The sequence below is a fragment of the Cotesia glomerata genome, linkage group LG5, assembly GCF_020080835.1.
Source record: "Cotesia glomerata isolate CgM1 linkage group LG5, MPM_Cglom_v2.3, whole genome shotgun sequence".
NCBI classification, from domain to species: domain Eukaryota; kingdom Metazoa; phylum Arthropoda; class Insecta; order Hymenoptera; family Braconidae; genus Cotesia; species Cotesia glomerata.
This window is the reverse complement of record NC_058162.1, coordinates 6,818,551-6,842,893: the sequence shown is the minus strand read 5'-3', so window position 1 is coordinate 6,842,893 and position 24,343 is coordinate 6,818,551. Positions and strand designations below refer to the sequence as shown.

Below are 24,343 nucleotides of genomic sequence, written 5' to 3'. Positions count from 1 at the left end.
AACGGTAACCATGATAACGGTAACCATGGTAACGGCAACCATGGTAACGGTAACCATGGCAACGGTAACCACGGCAACGGTAACCATAGCAACGGTAACCATGGCAACGATAACCATGACAATGGTAACCATGGCAACGGTTGATTAGCGTGGGTGGTTGTAGGGGGGTTGAGTTCGATAATTTACGGGTGCCACTGATGGTTTCTTAGATTAGAGGGTCAAAATGATATTTCGCTCCCAAAAAAAGAGAGAGATATAGGGAAGGGGAAAGATTATAGGGCACGGGAGGGGAGGAGAAGAATGAGAGGGAGGGGAGGGGAGGGCATATGTGATGGTAGACGAAAAATTCATTTTGGCTAGGAATTGCGTAAAATCCGTTCTTAGTGAGCGTCTACATCACGAATGGAGTAACTATGCTAAATTTCAAGTCAATCGGGCGAATAGTTTCGGAGATCTCGTGATGAGTGAGTGGTATTTCGCTTATATATATATAGATAATTGATAATTTTATCTTATTTTAACTATTGAAATAATACTAGAAACAGAGGAAATTATAAATCATATGAATGCCGAAATTATTATACGTAAATTTAACCATTGATGTTTGTCATTGAGGTAATTTTATCAGCGTATTTAAATTAGTTTAATTTGGTCTGTTAATTAAATTATTACTAATTATTCATATCTCTATATATAATTAAATTGTAATTATTATTACCGTCTGTTGTAGTACCTGAGGAAGCTGCAAAAGCGGTAAAACGTTGTATGAAAATTAAATAAACATCAAATATTAAATATCCTTAAAACAAGAACCGATTGAATGAAAAAAAAAAAATTATTGGAATCAAAAATTATTCAGTAATTTATTATTTATTTCAATTAAATTACACTATATTTATTTTGTTTTTAGACTCAAAATTATGTGACATCAAACCTGATTAATTATAATATAATAATACATTAAATAATATAATAAAGTTATAAAAATTAATTATCATTAATTATTTTTATAAAACAAAAATAAAAAAAAAATTACATCCGTTATTGTCTCGCATATGGAGATTTACAATTGTCCTTATCAATACTTATCGTTAGTTAATTAATATTAATTATAACATAATGATACTAATATTAATCATATTAATTAAAAAAAGTGAAGTCACTCAATAAATCGGAAGATATCAAAGAAAATCATCACTCAACTGATCTAAGTTAAAAAAAATATATATACACACATATATTAATTTTATCTATATGTGTGTATATATAAATATTTTTATATATATATTTATAAATGTTTTTTTTTTTTATAATTAGGAAGATATATCAATATATAATGAATGTCAGTATTTACACTTAATATTTAGTCAATAACAAATATTTTAAAATAAAAAACTATCTGCATAATTTATATTTCAAAGACTTAAGAATAAAGTGACTAAAAATTTGGTCACTGTTTTTCATTAGTCCCATCAATAATTCACGGTGAAAAATAAAAATCATTAAGTCAAACTTTTAACTATTTTCATGAATTTTAACGTAGTGAATCTTCATGGCTTTAATATTAGGGTAAGTAACATTACAAACTGGACAGACACGTCCTTCAGCTCCGTGAACTTGATAATTGCTCAAGTCAGTTTTTTTATAAAGGCTTTTTTCAACACTAGACGAGTATTGACCTTTATGCTCAGTAGCAAGGTGCTGAATCATCGCACTGCGCTGGAACATATGACGCGCACAGATAACGCACCTGTATAGAACATTCATGTGCGCTTTTTCATGTAACTGCTTAGCCAAGGGCGAATTGAAGTACTGATTACACCCGTCAGCGCTGCAGTGGTACTTGTTCCCATTACCGTGAACTTTAGTCAAATGCTGCTTCATGTTCGACAGGGTAGAAAATTCTTTGTCACACTCGGTACAAGGAACCCGAGATTTTCCGGGATTTTCTTCCTCGTTCCTAGAAATAGAGTCGTTCCTGCTGTTATCTTCGTTGTTCTCCAACGATTTGTCAAAATTTTTATGGACGTTTTGCCGATGTTTGTACAGCGAGCTCATACTTGGTAATAATTTTTTGCAAATTCCACAAGTAACCGGTTTTTTATTACTATTACTAGTACTATTACTATTATTATTACTATTACTTCCACCAGCGGCGTAACTACTTGGCTCAAGATTGTAAGCCTTGCGAATAATATCAAAATCTAATTTAGGTCTCTTGGGCTTAACTTCACCTTGATTAATCGACTTTCGCGCCACCTTTGTCGTAACAATAGGCGCAGCAATGGTGCGCCGCGCGTAATGCGCAGCCGCTTTGTGTTTCTTCATTGAAGTTTCGTTCCCGAATACTTTCCTGCAAACTGGACAAGGGAACTGCGAAAGCGCAGCTTTTTTAACCGAAGAAAACTTCATAGTAACTCCAGTTTTACTGTGCAGCTTCTTGTGCTTCCACAATGCTTTCATCGAGCTGTAAAATTTCCCACAAACATCGCAAGAAATATCTACAGCCCTCGGCAATCCATCCGACAAAATAGGATTGTCTTTGTGCCACTTCATGTGTTCCTCTAGACTCTTTTCATCCGGTAAAACGTTGGTGCAAAGTTCGCACTGCAGTGAATTTTCTTCCATAAAAGATTTCTCAGATTTGTTCTTCGCACAATGTACATCCCACAAATGCTTCCTTAAATCATGAACATCCGAGAACTTATCATCGCAAACCTGACACTTTAATTCCGAAGTCTTCGGCGAAGACGACCTTCGGTGAGTAGATTTCTTCCGACCAGATCTGGGTGAAGCTATCTCCACTGACTCGTTCATCTCAACCTGAACTTGATCCATAGGATGCGGCATGTTCCGAATACTGAGCCTTGAGTCGCGCCGGAAATGATGTCCTCGATGAATTTTCAACGAAGTTTCATTTCCAAATTGCTTGCCACAAATATCGCAAGCCAAATTAATATCATTGACCCCATGGGCGGTCTGCTGATGCGACTCCAGAGCACGATTATTGGAGAACTTCTTTTTACAGAACTTGCAACGATGGGTAGCCTCAGTATGCGCGTTCTCATTGTGTTCAGCAAGTTCCGCTTCGCTGGTAAACGTCTTGGAACACTTGGAACAATTGAATCTATCATCACCAGCATGAACCGATCTGATGTGTCTCCGGAGATTCGGATAATTCGCGAATACTTTTCCGCAAACAGTGCACTCGGTACTTCGAGCTCCAGGATCTGTGTTAACCGACCAGTTACTGGTGTTTGGAAGTTCATTACTCTGGTCCAGGAAGTCCAACGCCGAAATATTAGGGTCCAATTCCGGAGAATGGTCCTCGCTCATGTGTTCCTTAAGCGCCTGAGAATTACCAAACATTCTTCGGCAAATGCTACAGGAGAAGATCTTAACCTTCAAGTGAGTCGTGCGATGATCAGCCAACTCAGCTTTAGTATCAAACTGCTCCGGACAAACGGCGCAGCCGTATTTCATGGTAACAGTTTTGTTCCAGTGGTTCATCGCATGGGTTTCTGCGGTTTTGTTTATCATCCGATGCTTCTGATGGTGAATTAAAAACTCATTTGCGTACCGAAATTTGCTGTTACAAACGAAGCAAATGAGCTCTTTTTTATTGTGTTCCGCAGCAATATGAGACTGGAACTTCTTAAAAACCAGGAAAGTCATACCGCAGTGAACGCAACGGTAGGAGGTTCGTTCCTCTGGAGGCAATCGCTTGCAAAGGTCCTGGTGCTTTATCATATTTGGCTTGTAGCGGTAAATCATCCCACAGAAATCGCAGGTGTGGTTATGAGCTGGGTCCCCATTCCGGTAGGGTCCAATTGTGGTAGAAACAGCGCTAGAAGTAGTAGACTTTGCTGGAAGTTGACCAGCAGAATTGGAACTGACTGGCTTCAACTTGGGAGGTTTCTTACCGGGTGCGGTCAACTGCTCGTACTGGCGATCCGAATGCTTGGACAAGTGAGCAATCAGCTCCTTGCGGTTCGGCATAGGTCTCAAGCACATGTTGCAGGTGAAGTACTTCTCTGTTCCGTGCTTGGGAACCACCAGGGCGATCTTCATGGCACATTCGAAGGAAGCGCCGCAGTGGAGCTTGTAAATGGAACGATCGGGGAACTCGGTAAGACAGGCAATGCAGGTGTAGGGTCTGAGGTCGGGCATGTGCTGGCGGATGTGGTTCAAAGTGCTGCGACGGTCGTTGAAGGACTGCTGACAGGCGTAGCAGGAAAAGGTCTTAAGCTGGCTGATAATCGACTCCTGGACCTGGGTGAGAGGAGCGTCTTTTTCGAGACTGACCAGCTCGTCTTCGACGTCCTCGATTTCTTCAGCTGCTGACTGCGCGTCTTCGCTCGGGTAGGGGACGCCATTGTGCTGGGAGTTAGGGATAGAATTAGAGAGCTCTGCTGTGGGTCCATCGCGGTGGTACCGGTTTATATGCCGGGCGTAGGAGGATTTTGAGTGGAGAATGTGCTGGCAGTCGGGACAACGACGCTTGAAGGTTCGTGGACCGCGGAAGTGGGTGTGGGGACCGCGGCGTACTTTTTTTCTGACTGCGCGGACGTTGAATTTTTGGGTAGAGTCGGGTTCCATGTTCTTGTTCGCCCCCAGGGCCATTGGGTTCAGTAACAGTTCACTCTCGGTCTCGTTCTCGTTTATTGATTCCACGTCAATGTTACAATCCAGGTCCTCCTCGTCGTCGGTTGGTTCTGCTGTTTTTTAAAGATTTATTGTTAGAATTTTAAATTATTTTTTTGGAGAGGCTTTTTAATTGATTAATACGAAAATTGATAAGGTAAAAGACCCAGTTATTGACACTGGCCTAGTTATTGAGATTTGCAATTTTATTTTAATTAAAAAAAAAAGAAATCAAATCTAATAAATTAATAAATATAATTTTTGATTGATAATTGTTTTTTTGAGAACATTTTATTTTTCTAACTAGAATAAAATTGCAAGTGTCAAACAACTGGGACAGTGTCAATAACTGGGTCTTTTACCTTAGATAGATACTAAAGAATTTTAAGCTTATTAATAAGTTTTTTTTTTGCAAATAATAATTTTTTCAACTCCTGTGAACGATCTCTACAGAAATAAGAGGGTAAGAATTTTTTTTGCTCTAATCACTCTAATAATTTTAGCAATGTAAAAATTTACTGAAAACATAAGATATAAAATTTTTTTGAGACCAAAAAAGTGTACATAAAAATTTTTAATATCATTTTCTAACTTTCTTTTTTAAAAATTTAATATATCGAACTTCTAGCTATGAAAATTGAAAATAAAAAAAAATTACTCTTAGGACACAAGAACGTCAATATTAAAAAAATTTATTTATAAAAATTTGACTGAATTCAGCAATTTTTCGAATTTAAAAAAATTTCCAATCTCTATAGCCAGACGTTCAATTTTTGAAGCAGAAAAACAGAACATAAAACTAAATTTGTTTTAGACCTTTTTTTTTTTTTTTTCCCCACAGATTTATTCATTACACACATTTTTAAGTTGATTGGAACAAAAAAAAAATTTTTCTACAGCCACAAGAACGTATTAAAAATTTTTTGGCTTCCAAAAAAAAACTAATTGATTTTTTAAAAATCCTAATATTAGTGCCTATAACTCTTCAACGAATAAAAAATCAGTACTGAATTTTTAATCTACAGTTATACTTGTAAATTATAGAACTGTATTGAAATTCAAATATTTCATAAAAATTTAAGAGTTAAGAAGTAATTTTACATAATTATTGTTTCGTTTTATACCTGCGTTGTTGTGTAAACTAATGTCCATCCGGTTGCTCGCACGGGTGGCAATTTCCGATGGATTAATATTATCATTTGGTAGTTCGTGGTTTAATTCATCTTCGGACATTTCAACGATCTCGATATTGTCTTCGTATATTTCTATGTCCAGTGGCTCGTTCTTTATTGCTGGCATCTATTTTCATAAATAGCATATTATTATATTTATTTCATAAATATCAATTATTAAAAAAAAATACCTTGAAACTTTCTTTATGCATTATTTGCAAAAAAACCCCCAAAAATTATTTTGAAGTTAGGTAAATTTAATATAAATTTTTATGACACTAAAATCAATTTATTTTGTTTTATTTTATTTTATAAATACCTAACTTTATTATTGTTTCATTAAAAAAATTAATTGATACCAAAAATTGGTTGAAAAAAAAAAAAATTGACACTTATAATTATTTAAAATTTCTACTCATAGAATTTTTTCTTCAACTTCTTTTTTACAATAATTTATTTTTCAAAAAATCTGAAAACTATTCAAGCGTTTATTTTCAGTAGGGTAAACCGTCCAGTCCGTGACCGCCCACCAATGAATGACCGGTAATGAAAATAATGATTATAGAAATCCAAAAATTTAGTTAACAGTCAATGCTCAATCATAATTGTAATCTTACGTATATTTTTCAATATTTAATTACCACGAATTAAAATAATTTAAAAGTGTATTTTCAAAATTCATCAAAATTATATCGAGAATCCGAGAATTTCTACAAAACCATAAAATTTTAACTAAAGTTTGTGAAAACGGCTGCTTAGAAAACTATGAATTTTAATTATAAATAATTACTTTTTGTCCAAAATACAAAATTTATAGATATTTGTGTTGATAAACTAATATTAAAATTGACCTATGATCGATATAATTCAACTTAAAAATTTATTAATATTAATTTGACGTCGATCATTCACTGGCTTATTTGATAAGTGTGAATGACCGTACGTTTATTTTACTGTATCGTCTTAAGTGTCGAGGTTAGGAAAATGGCAAAGTTAAAACTTTCTGCTATAAAAAATAAAAAAATTGCTAATAAAACCGATTTAAGGAAAAATAAAGTGAAAAAACGAAACTCTGTGAACAATTCTAGAAGAAAATACACGAGATTTGCATACACTATTGATGCATTGAAAGAAGCTATTGCCAAAGTGATGAGTAAAGAGTTGAGTGCGAATAGAGCTTCAGTTTTGTATCAAATCCCAAAAGGAACGTTAGATCCTGAAAGTGATGCAATTGTCTTAAATATCGATGACGATGAATTAAGTCAACTACCCGGGAAAAAAGGTTTAGATCTGACCAGATATGGGATTTGAGACATAATCAGATCTAGTCATATCTGATCAGATCTAAACAGGTATAACTATACCTGAGTTGAAAAATACATCAGGCATGATCAGATTTGGTCATATCTGATCAGATCTAAACAGATATAACTATATCTGAGTTGAAAAATACATCAGACATGATCAGATCTAGCCATATATGATCAGATCTAAACAAATATAACTACATCTGCGTTGAAAAACACATCAGACAAAAGAAGATTTTATTATATTTGGCCAGATATAACTATATTTGTTAACTATTAATAAATACTTATAAACTATTTTAATAAATATACTTTCCTTCCAAATAAATATTTATTGAATGTTAAAAAATATTTATTTAAATTTAATAAATTAAATAATTGTCTTCGAATAAATTAATTTGTTAATAGTTAATAAATCTTTCTATCAGCGTATATCGATAATTAATAATTTGCAAATTTGATAAAAAATTTTGTTCATTACGCATCGATCATTCATATATATGTAAACCTTTTAAACGTCAATTATATGTTAAGTTTATGGATACTTTAATTTAAAGTAAATATGTTGAATGTGCTTGATTTATTTTAATTGTACTAAATAAATACAAATTTTATTGTTTTATAAACAATCATTAGTTTATCATTCATGTTAAACAAATCCCTATGAAAAATAATTTTAAAGTTGTAATTTACAAATTTGCACATTGGTCATTCACTGGATTGAGCCTGGTCATTCACTGGGTTTTGTATAATCAGACTCATTTTATTAAATTCGTAAAATATACGAAGACAAAGAAGACAATATTATTATAAAAATCGAAATAAAAATAATTTATGAATACAATTAAAACGATCAAGTTAAGTTTTGAAGTTAATTATGACTACAATAAGCTAAATTATCAGTACCGGCAACAAATCGGTCATTCACTGGTAGGTTTACCCTACCATTAATTTTTAAATTTCTAAATAAACTTCCATTATTAAAACATAATTTTTTCAACTTCTAAAATGTCAATATTATTGAAATAAAATTTTTAAAAAATTGAAATGAAATTTTTTTTCAAATTAATTTTTATAAAACATTTTTAGAGTAAAAAATTATGAAAATTATAAAAAAAATTTTTTTCACAATTATTTACTCATTTAAAAATTTTTTAAATAATTTAATGAACCAATAAATGAAATTTAATAAAAAAAAATTCACGCGTGGAAATATTTAAAAATCATAAACACACTTTTCAAAATTTTTTTTTCACTAATTTTTAAAAATAAAATGATCAAACTTCTGCAACTTTTTCATCATAAAAACAATAAATAACAAAAATAAACTTACAGCGACAGTAACTTCTGCTTGCTTGACAAGCCACCTTTGCAGCTTTTCCTGGGACTTGAGACATGATTCCTTATAATTATGCCACTGATTGACGCTTTTGAGACACTTAAGGCAAATCAGCTTTGAGAATTTGTCAGTCAACAAAATCTGTAAATTTAAAATGTTTGATAACTCAAATAAAAAAAAAAAACGATGGTCGGACTTCATTTTGTAATTGAAGGTGAGACTATAGGTTACAGCACACCACTCGAGACTAGACTCAATACTCACGTTCAGTACCGGATCAAAAAGTACTAAAGAAAATAATACTTATTACACTTGAATAGACTTTAAAAGTTACCTCGATTGATAGACATGCTTGAATTTTATCCGCCAGTGGGACCGACGACTCCTGGAGCCCGAATATCGGAGACTTGGGGTCGTCTGATGATAGACATAGTCTGCAGAGATTTTCAACGTTATTCAGCTCGACCACATCATCATCCATTGTGGATGATCAGACCACCACGATCTACGGTTTTAATATTGTTTTATTAATATTATCAGTTTACTTTACCAGGTACTGTTGTTACGTCAACTTAGTTAACTATTTTTTTAGTCTAACTACTGTTAAATAATTACATACAGCAACAATAACAATAACAACAACCGGGAGCTTTAGCAACACTTGGAAGCAGATATTGGCGGCAGGTTAGGGACGCAACGTTTTGTTTGCAGGCCGACATTTGCCGAGCCGACAGCTTTAGCTACAATTTGTGTTTAAAAGCGACATGATGGACCAATGGTTCTCTTTCACACTATTCCGGGTTTAGAACTAATTTGAGCGCCTCTATCCATGTTTGGAGGTACCAAGTTTAGCTTTGAAAAAACGCGGGAAATTTTTAAATTTTAATAATTCTAATTTTAATAAAGAAGAAATATTTTATTTTTTAAAAATTTTTAGAATTTTTTTTTTTTTTAATGAAAAAATTATAAAAAAATAAAAAAAAATTTTCATTTGTAAAAAACTTGAAAATTTGTAAGTACAATTTTTAAAAAATATTTTTTTGTATTAATTTAATTATTGAATAAAAATCAAAAAATTAAAAACGTCGGCTAACTTAATTTTAATTGTATTTTTATTTATTATTGTGGTTTTTATTATGATGAAGAAATGATAAAAATCAAGAAATTTAATGAAAATTAATTTAGCAGATATTTGATCATTCTAAGTATTTTTTTAATAAACAAATTATAACAAAAAAAAATTGACTTGTAGAAATTTAAAAAAATTAAAAATGCAATTTTTTTTAATTGATTTTTTGGGATAAATTTGTTAAATAAAATTAAAAAATTATCAAGTGCTAACTTTAACGTCATAGAAATTTAGTGCTACGTCTTTACCGACAAGTAATAATGCTTATTTTTAATTCTTGCAGTTAGATGGCGCAAGCTGCTTGGCTTGGATTCGAGAAATATGTGACAATTAAAAACTCATGTCAGATTTAAAAAAATGATTTATTAAAAATACATAATAATAGTATAATACACACCTAGAGAAGTAAAGTAAGAAATGTCTCAGATCACATGTAATTGTTGGCCGAGGCGAAGCCGAGGTCAACAAACATGTGATCTGAGGCTTTCTTATTTACTTCCCGAGGAGTGTATACTATTTTTTTGTCCAACGAAGGCGGAAAGCGGCAACTTAGTTTAGCGCAGCGGGACGAAAGTTGCCACTTTCCGCCCGGAGGGCAAAAAAAAAATTTTAAAGATCAGATTAAATTAGAATTTTTTAACTGAAAACTAATTAGTTACTATAACAACAGAATTTTTGAATAATTCTTTTGTATAATAAAAGAAAAATGGACTTGATTAATGAAAAAACATCTTGGATTAAGAGAATCATGGAAAATTTTTTCATTTTTAATTTTTTTTTTTTGTTAAAGTAAACTTTACTTAGTCCAAAAACTTTTCTGCTTGATTGAAAAGACAAAAAAGTTTTTTTCTTCTGAGTACTTATCAAGTTAAATTTTTTGTCAGAGCATTAATTATGACTTCTTGTATTAATTATTTCTATGATTTTTATTACAATAAGAATCATTTTTTTTGAGTTTCGCCGTCTTGAATCAAGAAAAAAATTTTTTTAATTCAGTAATTTTTCTTAGTGTAAGTAAATTCCTCTTGATGCAATAATTGTTCTTCTCGATTTAAGAAGACCCTGATTCAGAAAGATAATTCGAAATGATTACCGTCTTGTTAATTGTATATCTATATAGTATTAAAATCCGATGCTTTTAAATCATTTCAAATTAGATTTCTTAATCAGGGGATGGAATTCTCAGAAATATATTGTTTTTTTTTTTTTTTTTTATTTAAGACTTTTGTTTTAAAATTAACTATCAAAAGTATTAAAATTTATTTTATAAATGATGATTTATTTATCAAAGTTCTAATCATCTAATTAGCAAATTATCTGACTATATTTTTTAGGAAGTTATTCTTTGAAATTTTTTAGATAGTAATCCAAAAAAATATTATTCGAAAAATCTAGAAAAAAAATATTGTACATAATTTCCTTTTTCTCGCAGAAATGAAAGATCTGCTGAAATCAAAAAACAATTTGCTTATTAGAACTTTGATACATCATAATGATTAAACAACAAATAATATTATAAGGTACAACATAAAAAATATAATTTAAAATAATTATTTTAAAAAACAATAAATTGTACGAAAAAAATTAATTGAAACAAATTTCTTTATTGATATTTTCAATATAAACATTTCGGTAAATTAAATTACAAAATTATTTGATTTGATAAAAAAATTGAATTAAACAATAATCTTATTTATATTTTATTATATTTAAAGCTCATTTTTTATTTTTTAATATTCATTTTGAGATAAAACTACAACATACATATATTCTTTTTTCTAAAGTTATATAATTCTGTTTAAAACTTTTGTTGCTTTTATTAGTGGTAACAAGATAAAATTATTATAAGTTATAATTAATTACAATTTGTGGAAAAATAAACAAAGTTACTTCATTATACTTAAACTTAAGTGAATAAATTTATAATTAGTAACTAACAATTTTAAATTGAAAAATTAAGACAATTTTTCACAAAATTTTAAATCACAAATTATTGAAGTAATAAAGTATATTTTACTAATTATTAATTCACGTGAAATTAACTTCAATTAAAGTACAGCAAATCATTAGAATCCCATTAATCTAATTATAAATCAGTAATTTAATTAATTTTTAATAAAAATTATCTCCATTTATCGGAATATGTTTGATATAATTCCTCGAATTCAACAAAATAGTTGAATAACAGAGTGATAAAATATAAATTTGTTAACAACATAATAAAACGTCCATTTATTATGTCAAATATAAATATATATTATTAAATTAAATATGTGTGCTTTGTTTGTCGTTTCTTTTGTACGCTACGTATTGTATTACTTTATCATCTATAATAATAATAATAATAATTATTATTATTATAATTATTATATTTTTAACATATCTAATATCTCATGACTGTGACAATTGTGATCATTTAAAACAATTATATAAATTTTATTATAAATTATAATGAGAACCTTGTACGCATCTCTTGTTCAAAGAAAAAAATGTGAAATGAAAACTAAAAAGCTCATGAGATATATATTTTCATAATTTGATATTAACTAAAACTAAAATTTACTTATTATGATTTATATATTTCTATTTTTATAGTTAATAATAATTATATTATTAATTTTAATTATTACATATATATATATAAATCCAAGAACCTGTCCCAGATTTAGCCTCCGTATAATTTGAATAATGTTGAGTATATAATATAATTTAATATATATTTGTATATATATTCATATATAGGCATCCTGCACCTTGTAAATTTATGTGTATATACATATACAATTAAAGTCTTGGAGTGTTATATTCATTACAAGCCAATGAATACTAATACGTGATTCCTCGGTTCCTTATATATTTATAACTAATAATTTTTTTTTCTTTTGATAAATGTTCAACAGTTTAAAATTGGATGTCGGGTATTGAAGCGCAGAATTGCAATGCTATTGTTCGCGCGGATGTAAGCACCATTCTTTATTACATATGTGTTCATATATATATATATATATATATATATATATATATATATATATATATAGAGAATGAAATAATTCAGGTCGTCTGGCAATTTGAACTGAAGCAGGTACTTCTTTTTTGTTGCGATTCCTGTCGTACATAATCACGTACATTGAATTTACTGTCGTCTGGATTACCACTTTTGCGGGCTTTTAATTGCCTAGAACATTAGATAAATGTTTTGTTGTATATTTTTGCTGTGTTTGAGTTACTTTTGTTGTCAATAATAGAGAATTGTGATAAATTATCTGGCAGTTGATCGGTTGATATTGATAAGTGTCACAAAATTTACAAAACATCTCATAGGCGGAAATCAGAAAAAAAATTTTTAAATTATTAAATATTGATGAAAAATTTTTTTGTGGTTCAAAAAAAAATTTTTTTTTTTATTTTAATTAAAAAACATTTTAGATTTTTTTAATTTCTTTTTCTAATGAAAAATTAATTTAAAATATTCAGAATTTTTTTTAACCAATAAATTTTTTCTTGATTTTTTACAAAATTTTTATTTTACAACAAAATAAACTTGATAGTTAAATTGTTGACAGTATTAAATAATTATTTAGAATCAATATTTAGACTTATTACATCCAAAAATTGAATTTTCAACTTAATTAATCAAAAAATTTTTTAATTTATTATTTAAAAAAAAATTAAAAGAAAAATGAACTGAAATGTGAATTTCATTTGTTTGATCAATTACACAAATAAAAAAATTTATTCTAAGCTTTATCTCCTTTAGATTGAGTAATTAATAAATAAATAAATAAATAAATAATAATAATAATAATGAAATTACTTAGCAATAGCAAGAAAAGCCAACTCGACATTGAGGCCAGTCTTGGCAGAAGTTTCCATGAATGGAACTTGATACTCGTCCGCTAGCCGCTTGCCATCCTCAATCTTGATTACACGTTCATTACCGCAATCTGACTTATTACCTAAATATTTTTAAAATAAATAACTTGCTCACAAAATTATGCTTTTAAATAAAGTTTAAGTAACATAACGGGAATAGCTGTTTGACCATGCAATTGAATACTTAACTCTAGTTGGAATGAAATTTAAACTTTAACATGTGTAATTAAATTAAAGTTCTCGGGGATAACATTACCAAGTACATGGACCGTACTTATGAACTTTATACTACTTAGTTATGATATTACTATAATTTAAGCCAACGCACTAACCGAGGAGCATTATGACAACGTCATTCTGAGCGTACTCCCGGATCTCGCCAAGCCAGGCTCTGATGTTATCGTAGCTGGTCTTGTTCGTCACGTCATAGAGCAAAAGTAATGCTGGAAAATCATCAATCATCAATCATCAATAATTTATCGTCATATTTATTGATTGTTCAAATTTGTATTTATTAATTTTCTTTTGCGTTACTATTTATAAGACTGAATATCAAGAGTATATCTTTCAAGGAATTATCAAAATTTTTATGAATTAATAAATCTCGGATATAAAATTCTGGGCAAAGAAAGTATTTTACAACCAAAAAATTCCTTGAAACTTTGAAACTCCTAAAGAATTTCTTTTATACATAGATAAAAAAAATTGACTCAAGTAAAAAGTTTTTGAACTAAAAAAATCATTATAAGGAATTTGATCTTGAATTAAAAAAAAATTTTGAATTAAGAAATGTATTCAAACCAAGAAAATTTTTTTTCTTCAAGAATTTTTCTGCTTGATTCTAAATGATCAAATTCTTAAAAATTATTTTCTTGATTCAAAATTTTCGCTTTTAAAATAAATTAATTTTTTATCGATGGATATAATTATTAAAAAAAATGTTTGAAATTACTAAAAAAGTATTTTATATGCTACCAAAAAATTTCTGAAAGCTCTCTAAAATTTAGTTAATAATTACCTTTAAATATTTAAAAGAATATCTACTGCACACTGAAAAAAATTAATGATTCAAGAAAAATAATTCTTGTAGTAAATTTTACTTGAATCAATAATTTTTGACCATTGAAGATAAGGAAACTCTTTAAAATACGGTTCTTGATTCGTAATTTTTTTTCTTGAATCTAATTTATTGTTTTATCAATTCAAAAATTTTTTAGAACTTATTAGGGTCTAAATCTCGAAAGATATATTCAAAATTAAACAAACTTGACATAAAAAAATATTATATTTGAAATTTAAAACTATTTTGCTCAAATCATAATATTTTATCTATGTGATTGCATTTTTTGCCCTTTTAAAATTCAGATCCTGATTTATTATAAATATTTACACTACAGGTTTAATTTTTAAGTACACAGGAAAAAAAGTGTTCTTGAATCAAGTATATAATTTTGAAGAACTTGATATTCTTGATTTAAGCAAATTTTACTTGATTCAAGAATTTTTCTCTTGAATCAAGTTAATTTTTTTTTCAGTGTAGAATTTTAAAATTCAACTCAAAATTCAGTACAATATACATTGCATTGTTTTCTATGATCCATGCAAATGTATATAAATAAACAAATAAATGATAAAAAAAAGTATCTTACCATGGGCGTCTCGATAATACGCGTGGGTGACGCTTCGGAATCTTTCCTGGCCTGCAGTGTCCCATATCTGTAGTTTTATTCTCGTATCACCCACGTTAACCACTTTATTCTGTAATTATGTTTTCATAAGTCAATACATCGCGCACATTAATATTTATTAATTACAACTATAAATCATCATATTATGCGCTGTAATATTTTACAATTAATCAAAATTTAGTATGTACACATAATATGTACCTGACATAAATTAGTGAGCAATGCATTTAAATTTCGTAAAATATAGATCTTACCCTGAAATCAATTCCAACGGTACTAATGTGATTTCCAGATAGAAAACGACCGTCTCGAAATTGTGTAAGTAGGCATGTTTTACCGACTCCGCTATCGCCCAATAGCATTATCTATTGTAATTATAATTAAATTAATGTTTATTACATTAAAGAATATGAGGTATGGATCAATAATTTTCGCTATTACTTAATTTCACGTCCACGAGTAAAAAAGAATAGTTGGATTTAAAAAAATAATTAATTTATTGTTTGGTAAAATTATTGAATATGGAACTTTTTTTTTATCCCATAAAAAAAATGCAAAAATTACATTAACATTGTACCATGGAGCTTCATAAAAAAAAAAAAAAAAGTTAGTTTTAGATTATAATTTTAACAAACCGTAAAAAAATGTAATTTTTGTATTTTTTTTCCGTGCAACTATATTTTCTCTTCTTGATTCGGCTCGTAAATTTCTTGAATCAATTCAAACTAAATACAGTGGACTCTTGATAACTCGAACTTCAAGGGAAGTGATAAAAACTTCGAATTAACGAGCTTTCGACTTAACAAGATGTTCAAAATTTGCAAGTAGATCAAAAAAATTAAAAAAACACTTGATTTGCAAGAAAATAGCTTAGAGAGAAAATATACATTACAAACAAGAATATAAGAAGCATTGAAAATTCTTACAGGAATTCAGATTTGATTGCTATAAGCTTGGACAATTCGGAGAAGAACGTCTTTATATTTTACTAACTTCGACTTATAGTTTCACTTGTAAAATTTGAATTATAGAGTATAAATATCCTTTATCGATACTGGAAGGGAAACGATACTAAGTTCGAGTTACAGAGTCTAAATAATTCGAGTTATCGCGTATTTAAGAGTTCAGCAGAAGAGAATACAAATTTTTTTCGAGTTACTGAGGATTTCGACTTAACAAGGTTCGAGTTACCGAGAATCCACTGTATCTCAAAAAAAGTTTCAAATTTAAAAGCTAATCGACGTTCTAATTAGCAAATTGTTTAACTCCACTTTAGAGAATCTTCCATTTGTACAAAAAAACAATTAGTTCAAGATTTATTATCACTTTAAAAAATAATTTAATATCTAATAGAGGTATAATATGTTGGTTTGGATCATTCAAATAATTAAAAATTGGACTATTGCTACATTAAAAAGTTAAAAAATCATCCTCTAAAAAATAAGGAGTTAGACCAATTGCTAATTAGACCATCGTAATATTTTGCTTGAATTTTTTTTTGGAATTCAATGTTAAACTCAAAAGTTTTACTACCCCACTACACTTAAAATAGGGAAGATTACGATAACTACGACACCACGATTTGAAAGCGGAATCTTATAGATCTTGACGAAAGAAAACGAAAAAAAAAAAAAAAAATTTTTCGATATCTCGCTTAGTTTAAAAAATGTATAAAAACACATTCAAACCATGTTAAAAGGGCGCAACACGATGCCTATATTGGCCTATTGGCGCCGCAGTTATCATAATCTTCCTCTAAAATGTTTTATTTTATTTTTGTTCATAGTAAAAATGATCATTTTTTTTCCAATATTTTAATAACATATCTCCAAATAATTCTTGACATCTAAATCAATAAATAATTTTATTTTCATCACAAATGTCAATCTAAACTGAATATCTCGAAGCAAGAGTAAAATTTTCTTGAATCAACTAATTTTTTTTTTATATCAAATAAATAAATATAAAAACATAATTCAACGCAGTGATAGAGATAAAAAAAATAATTCCTTGAGTTATATAAATGAGTTAAAACTCTGACATAATATCGCGATTGAGTTAAGAAAGATAGGCGATGCAAAAGACTTATAAATCTCGCGGTAACTCTTAAAGCCTTTTCTGAGAAAGGATCATCGTAGAGCGGATAAGTTATTCCCACTTATAAATGTCTCCAATAAACTTTTACTAATCCATCCTTATTAAACGTAAAAAATAATCAAAAGGAAAAAGACATATCCTAACAGATCGATCACAATAAATCATAAATTCTTCTTAAAAGTATATTTAAAGTCTCAGCATAATATAGTTGACTTAAAACCTTTATTCTTTAAAAAGTAACGATAAATAAAACGTCTCGCAAAATTAGAAAGGAATATCAGGAGTGAAGAGAGACCTTGAAGTGAAGCTCATGCGTTGTCTCGGGTTGGGCCTGTGACGAATTGGGCCCATCGTCGACGGTAGATGCCTGTCTATGCACTGACCCGCGAGCCCCCACTCCCGGAGCGATAGCGGTGGGGGTTCCTGGGCCCTGTGAGGCCGACTGGGTCTCTGTAGACGACCAATCAGAAGAAGCTCCTGTTAAGCCGCGGGACCGTGAGCCGCGACTCGAGTCCTCCATTCGACTCATGAGTCCCTGCTACCAGGAGCACCAATTTGCTCTTCTTCTTCTTGGCCACTCCTCGTCGCCGCCGTTGTCGTTGTGCTTCTTTACCGCTTTTGCTCGGGGTCAATCAACTCCAAGCTACTTACAGTTCAAACCATGTCAATCTTATTACATTTAAGGATAAAAAAAAAATTTTTTTTTTTTCAAACGGTGAGTTTTAATTTATAATATTTGGGAGCATCAAAAAAATAAAGTCTTCTATTTACAAATAAATTTGTGATTTTGTTAATAATGAGACAATTACTGGGGGAATGCTGCAAACATATTAATGATTCGAAAGTCGGGGAAATCGGCTAAACGCTGGAGAATTAATTTATTAACGGAAGTGATTAGTAACTTGACTTGTTTTAAGACGCTCGTTTGGAAAACTGATGGAATATTTTGTGATGCAACTAATTAGTTAAATAAATCAATTTTAATTTAACTGACTAACGAATGCAATAATTAGAATTATCATTTTATGTCTGAAGTGAAATGTTAGAGCAGAGTAGAGCAAAAAAAATAATTATTCTTGTTTTTTTAGTCTCCTATTAAAATTACACTGTAAAATAACTAATTTCATTCAATAAATAATTTTAAGCCAAAAAAATCATCTTGTACTTTTTTAAAGTCAAGTAAAATTTATTTTAATCAAAAAAAAAATATAAGCGACTTTGATATTCATTAAAGTCAGACAAAACAATTATTATAACTATATTTAAATTAACAACTATTTATTCGGCATATCTGAAGAAAGTTTTTAAAATTTCGAGCGACCGGTAAAAATTTTTTTATCGAGCTTATTTTTGTAGATGACCCCTAAAGCATCATGATAAACGACACAAAAAACAATTAACGGTTCAAGAAAAAATTTTACTAATCTAAAAAGTAATTTTAAATCAAGCACAAAAGCTCTTGAATTAATTAGGGGTGTCCTGGTAGAAAAAAAATTAAAAAATTTGTTAGTATTGATATTTAAAAGTCGCTCAAAAGAATTTTGAGTTCTCTACTTTGAAAGTTTTTAAAACTTTGAACGACACAAAAAAAAATTTTTAACGCGTTGATTTTTGTTGGCTTTTAAACCACGATAAACTGCCCTACTTTCATAGGAAAGTCAGAAAATAAAAATATTCCTTTTTTTTGCGCCACCCTCAGATCATATATTTAATTTTAAAATTTATGGAAGAAAAATGACAAAAAAAGCGGAAGTCAACGTGATAACAAGCAGGATAGGTTAATTTTAGGGATTCAAGGCGGGACTAACCCGGCGATTTTGGGTCCACCCACGTGACAAACTCACGGAGAAAGGCTGAAAGAGGTTGTTGGAAGATTTTTTAAAGATCAGTGTTGAGTGGATGCTACTGTAGCAAGTATTATAGTACTAGACTGTAGAGTGTAAACTGTAAGGTATATAAGATACTATAGTAGTGGTACAATATAATGATATAACCAAAAAAGAGAATTGACGAAGAAGCGACCCGACTAGTGGCGCCCTGACCCAACGTTTTCGTACAGGACTTTTTATGTCGAGGGCTTTGTACTCGGGCACTGACACCATCTTATCACGTGATTCATGCCTGTAAGAACGTGCTGTTACGTCACACGCTGAAAAATATACCGATCGGAGTATACCACTCTCACCTTTTTTGTTTTCTTGTCTCTTGTTCTTGCAAAGGGAATTCTTTTAAGTTTTTTTTTTTTCACTTTTTTATATATTTTAGGCTATTGATTTTTTGTACTTCTTTTCAGTAATTTTATAAGATCGATGGAATTTTTATTTATGTTAATTAAATAAAACAGTTTTCATCGATCATTTTGATATTTTGCCCCTGAATTTTTTTTACCACATAGAAAAAAATTTATATATGAAAATATATATGCTGAAATAAATTTTTTTTACACAAAATATTTATTGTTTCGAAATATATGCTGGTATATAAGTTTATATCTATATAAGCATTTGTATTGCATACGCGCACATATATGTTAGAATCTATTCAAAGATAAATCGACGATCTAATTAGCAAATTGTCTAACGATTCATTTTAAAGAATTTTCCATTTGTACGAAAAAATAATTAGTTTAAAATTTATTATCACTTTAAAAAACCATTTAATATCTGATAGAGGTGTAATATTTTAGTTTGGATCATTCAAATAATTTATAATCCCCCATGAAAAAAAAAAATATATGTCGAAATATATAAAAAATATATTTTAAATATATTAAAAATCTATAAAAAATATGTAAGGTAAATATATTTTTAATAACTAACTTTTGGCCGATTTTCATATATATTTTATATATTTTAAATGTTTTAGATATATTCGAGATATATCTTAAAATACATAAAAAATACATAGCTAATAATATAAAAAAATATATTTTGAATATATCTAAAATATATTTGAAATATATAAAATATATATGAAAATCGGCCAAAAGTTAGTTAATAAAAATATATTCACTACACATAATTTATATATATTTATATATTTTTTATAGATTTTAAATATATTTTTTATGTATTTCGACATATATTTTTTTTTATATTTTTTTTTCATAGGGGATTAGACTATTGCTACATCAAAATGTTAAAAAATCATTCTCTAAAAAATAAGGAGTTAGACCAATTGCTAATTAAACCGTCGATATTTTTACTTTTATCGGAAAATATATTGGGGCATATATTTATTTTGCAAGTATATTATTTACTATAAATGCCACATAGATATTTCGCTTATATATATTTCCATATGGAATAATCTTGGTTAATCAAATTGTTTTGTTGATATTGTTAGTTTTATTTGATGTAAACTTTGTTATTATTATAGGTGATATTTTAAATTCGTATAAAAGTATATAAATCAATTGTATGTTATTTTAAATCGAAAGTTTATTTTCAATTGCAATTGCGAAACAAAGATGAAGAAACTTTAAATTGACTTTTAGTTCTGTATTTTGTACAAAAGTCCCTTCAAGGATAAAGGAGTTGCGACTTTCGAAGCCCGAGACCGGAATTAATCGGATAAGTAAATTAACCACTAATTACAAACGTGTGTCCGCCATTATGAAAATTAATCACGCCCTTTCAAAGCCCGCTATTGGTTGTTATACACGCATCAAAGTTAGGTCATTAACAATACCATGAATGGCAAAGCTATATGTATACGTACAAGTGTATATATATGTATATACAACCAGCCTGGACGGGGACTCGTCTCTCGTCTCCATAAGTACTTATTCTGACGGACGATGAGATGCAACGACAATGAAAGGATACATGTATAGAGTGGTGTTGAGTACACACACGGTTGCCCGAAACTGCCTTGAAATATGTACAGAAGTGCGACGTATATGGACTAAATATCGAGTCCGTCTGAAACAAGATTGTTTCGCCATCCGACACTCAACTTACTTGCATGTATTAAATTACATGTGTGTTATTTATTATATGTTATAGGTGGATATTATAAGTGTATGATGATTGAATGTAACATACAATTAATTTGAAGATAGCTTTTAATGATATTTTTAATATGTGTAATATATTACGTGTTGTACATATCTGATATTATACATGATACGGTACGAAAAATTACACATGAATCCTATATTCATACAATGTAACACATGTGTGCATATTATACAGCCATACTTGGATGTATTTTTTATATGTCTATGAGTATCAAGATATTGTTTTTTTAACGACACAGTAAAAAATTTTTCTTCAAGTTTAACACAAAAATTTGTGTCGATGACTTTTTTTACACAATTTGTGTTGAAACAACATACTAAAATGTTAAATTCTACACAATAAAATGTTAAATTCTACACTAACATTTTTACACTTTACACAATGACGAAAAATTTTTTACTGTGTAATCATTGTTGAAAGATTTTTAATTTGAGAGATTTCTCAATTTTTTTGTCTATATTAAACGACGCTTATTTGTTATAACTTTAATTATTCACAATTATTCCTAATTTAATGTTTCGAATAATTTTAATATCTTTAATTAGAATTGCCTTAATTGAATTAAGACTCGTCATGATTTTTGAATTTCGTCATTTATTTAAGTGCAAATATAAATTTTTATAAAAATGAGTGAGTTTACATTAATTTTTAAATATTCAGTATTTTTCATATTATGAATTTGTATCTTTGAAATTAAAATATAACAAGTGTTTGTTAAGTATTACTTTTGTTCTATATCAAACGTTTTAGAATCAGTAACTAAACAGAGTTAGAAGTTTAAAAAAAATTGTTTTTTTTTTTTTTTTTTTTTTTTTTTTTTTAGGGAATAAAATTATTCAAATGTTACTTTAACACAGAATTTAATGTGTTAATCTTAATATAGAGCTGTGTAACTTTATGTATTGTGTTGAATTAAGGTAGTTCTTTCCCAACCTATAGTTTATGCTACTGCTGTCTTTTTTATTCGCTAGTGTCGCTTATCTTACAGGCTATCGCTCATTTACTTCCTCGTATGACTTTATTTGTTTACTTTACTAGTTTATCAATGATAAATAGTTTTCTCAAAAACTATGTGGTAAAGAATTCCAGAATTTTTTAAGGTAATTAAACATGTATTAATCTAAGTAATATTAGTTTTTCGTTAAATTCTTAAAATTTATTCAATAAAAAAATAATAAAACTTCGCGGTTTTCTATCTCTTTTCCCATACCGACTGTATAAAAAATGTCATTTTCAATTGCAATTATCTTTGGTTAGAAGTGGTAAATCATCTCCAAATTTTAACAGCATGTGCATTATGCATTTAATTATTTATATATTATAAATTTGGAAGGTTCCTTGAAATTTTGCTCGCACGACCCAACTATCTCAACACGACTTTTGTGTTTAAAAAATCATCAAAATAAATTTTTGTGTTAAATTTAACGAAAAATTTTTTTCTGTCTAGTTACGTCTAAATTTCATAAGTTCTGAAAATATTATTTAGTAAAATTTTTAGTGAGTTATCAGAATCCAAACTTTTTCATTTCGACCGAATAATTGCCAACTGATTGCCAACAAATCAATAACCCCAACTTTATATAAAATGTAATACATTATTTGTGAATAATACACTGTCATAATTGTAATATTACATATTTTACACATGTAATGTTAAATATATGTAATGTGTGAGTGATGTAATTAAATTCGCCATATATATTATTATGCAATAAATTTCACATATATATTTTATACGTAGATCGTGAAATATATATGCTTGCATATTTACAATATACATCATAGTATGACAATTGCATGCAACACAATAAGTTTGTATAGAGTTTGTAACAATATTAACATCATTGTACACAGTAGAATTCTCTTCAATATATATGAGTTGATAATCAACGTACTAATTAACGCGTGATTGTACCGCAAAGTCGACACATTGTCTATACATATTAGTCTAGTTTGAACCGTGGCAATCTATTTGTAGGGCATGCATATACTATATTCCTTACAATGTCTTGTCTTCTGCCTTCTAATCAATTTAATTCTACGTATATAACGGCAATAGTAAATTAACATGCTTCTGATCGAGATAATCATGAAAAATAATTCCACACTCAGAGTAACTATGACAAAGCAGTTTCATAGATCAACTAGATTCAATCAGAACGATTGGAATCATTTGGTGTTAACCTCCGCGATGTTATTAAATCATCATCGTGTGAAAAAATAAATGTCAACAAATAGTAGTCTGCGGTGGGATTCGAACCCACGCTGGAGAGCTGTGTGGTTTCAAATACCAACGCTCCGGTTGTTGCGCCAACCAACTCTTGAAGATAGCTGTATAAATTTAAAATAATATACCCAAGTATATAATATAGTAAAATATCAGAATACACTCATTGCTTTAGAACAAATTTTGCATGCAATCGAAAATTTAATTTTAAATTGTTTTAAAAAATAAATAAAAATTTTAAACAATTTATTGAGTATAACACTCACTAATTTAAATTTTCAGAGTAGATTTTCATAGAACTCTTTCACCGTTAAAAGAAGTGAAAGAGTTTATTAAATTTTGATTGTAAACAGCCTTATAATTTAATTAAATACTGAAAGTATACTAACGAACTTTGATGTATATTTTTGTAGAGACGTTTTAATAAATAATTTACTTCAAGTGTTCACTTTTTTTCGCTTCTATTCATTGTTAATACAGTTTTTTAATCAAAACGCCTTTAAATAAGTTAATTAAAAATTTTCTCAATTAATAATTTGTTTATTTAATATTTAATATTTTTATAAATAAATATATCATAAAAAATAATTCGCGTTTGTATTTAAAGTTAAAAAAGAAACAAGTATTTTTAAATGAATGTTTTATAATTGATCTTTAGCTTGATAAGAGAATTTAATTAACGTAAAAAAATTTCTGACGGCTGATTGGGTAAAATTTAATTACAAAAAAATCAATGCGATTTTATTTTTTTATAACATTCGATCGAATGGATTATTTAAATTAATTTCTTTCCAATTATTATTATTTTATCTTATTCTATTGACATTCTTAGAAGAATTATATAC

General features: G+C 28.8%; 2 protein-coding genes across 6 annotated transcripts in view; both read right to left on the bottom strand.

Moving 5' to 3' along the window:
* Positions 1–1,428: 1,428 nt before the first annotated feature.
* Positions 1,429–9,240, bottom strand: LOC123266200 (zinc finger protein 62 homolog). The gene is made up of 5 exons (XM_044730274.1): positions 9,082–9,240; positions 8,797–8,967; positions 8,457–8,603; positions 5,769–5,943; positions 1,429–4,718 (listed from the first exon to the last, which is right to left on the bottom strand). Exons 2-5 carry the CDS (start codon positions 8,941–8,943, stop codon positions 1,516–1,518), a joined length of 3,672 nt encoding a protein of 1,223 aa, XP_044586209.1. The 5' UTR covers positions 8,944–8,967; positions 9,082–9,240; the 3' UTR covers positions 1,429–1,515.
* Positions 9,241–12,480: 3,240 nt separating this feature from the next.
* The window catches only part of LOC123266211 (ras-related protein Rab-37), a 134,783-nt gene continuing 122,920 nt past the window's right edge, over positions 12,481–24,343 (bottom strand). For 2 of the 5 annotated variants that reach the window (XM_044730305.1, XM_044730304.1), the window contains exons 4-8: positions 15,114–15,222; positions 13,797–13,907; positions 13,406–13,547; positions 12,628–12,766; positions 12,481–12,595 (exon numbers count right to left, since the gene is read on the bottom strand). In XM_044730305.1, coding sequence (XP_044586240.1) covers positions 12,643–12,766; positions 13,406–13,547; positions 13,797–13,907; positions 15,114–15,222 — 486 coding nt within the window. In that variant the 3' untranslated portion in view covers positions 12,481–12,595; positions 12,628–12,642. Of the gene's footprint in view, positions 12,596–12,627; positions 12,767–13,405; positions 13,548–13,796; positions 13,908–15,113; positions 15,223–15,406; positions 15,518–17,544; positions 17,906–24,343 lie in introns of those variants that run through there. The other 3 variants (XM_044730300.1, XM_044730301.1, XM_044730303.1) reach the window with 3 other exon arrangements.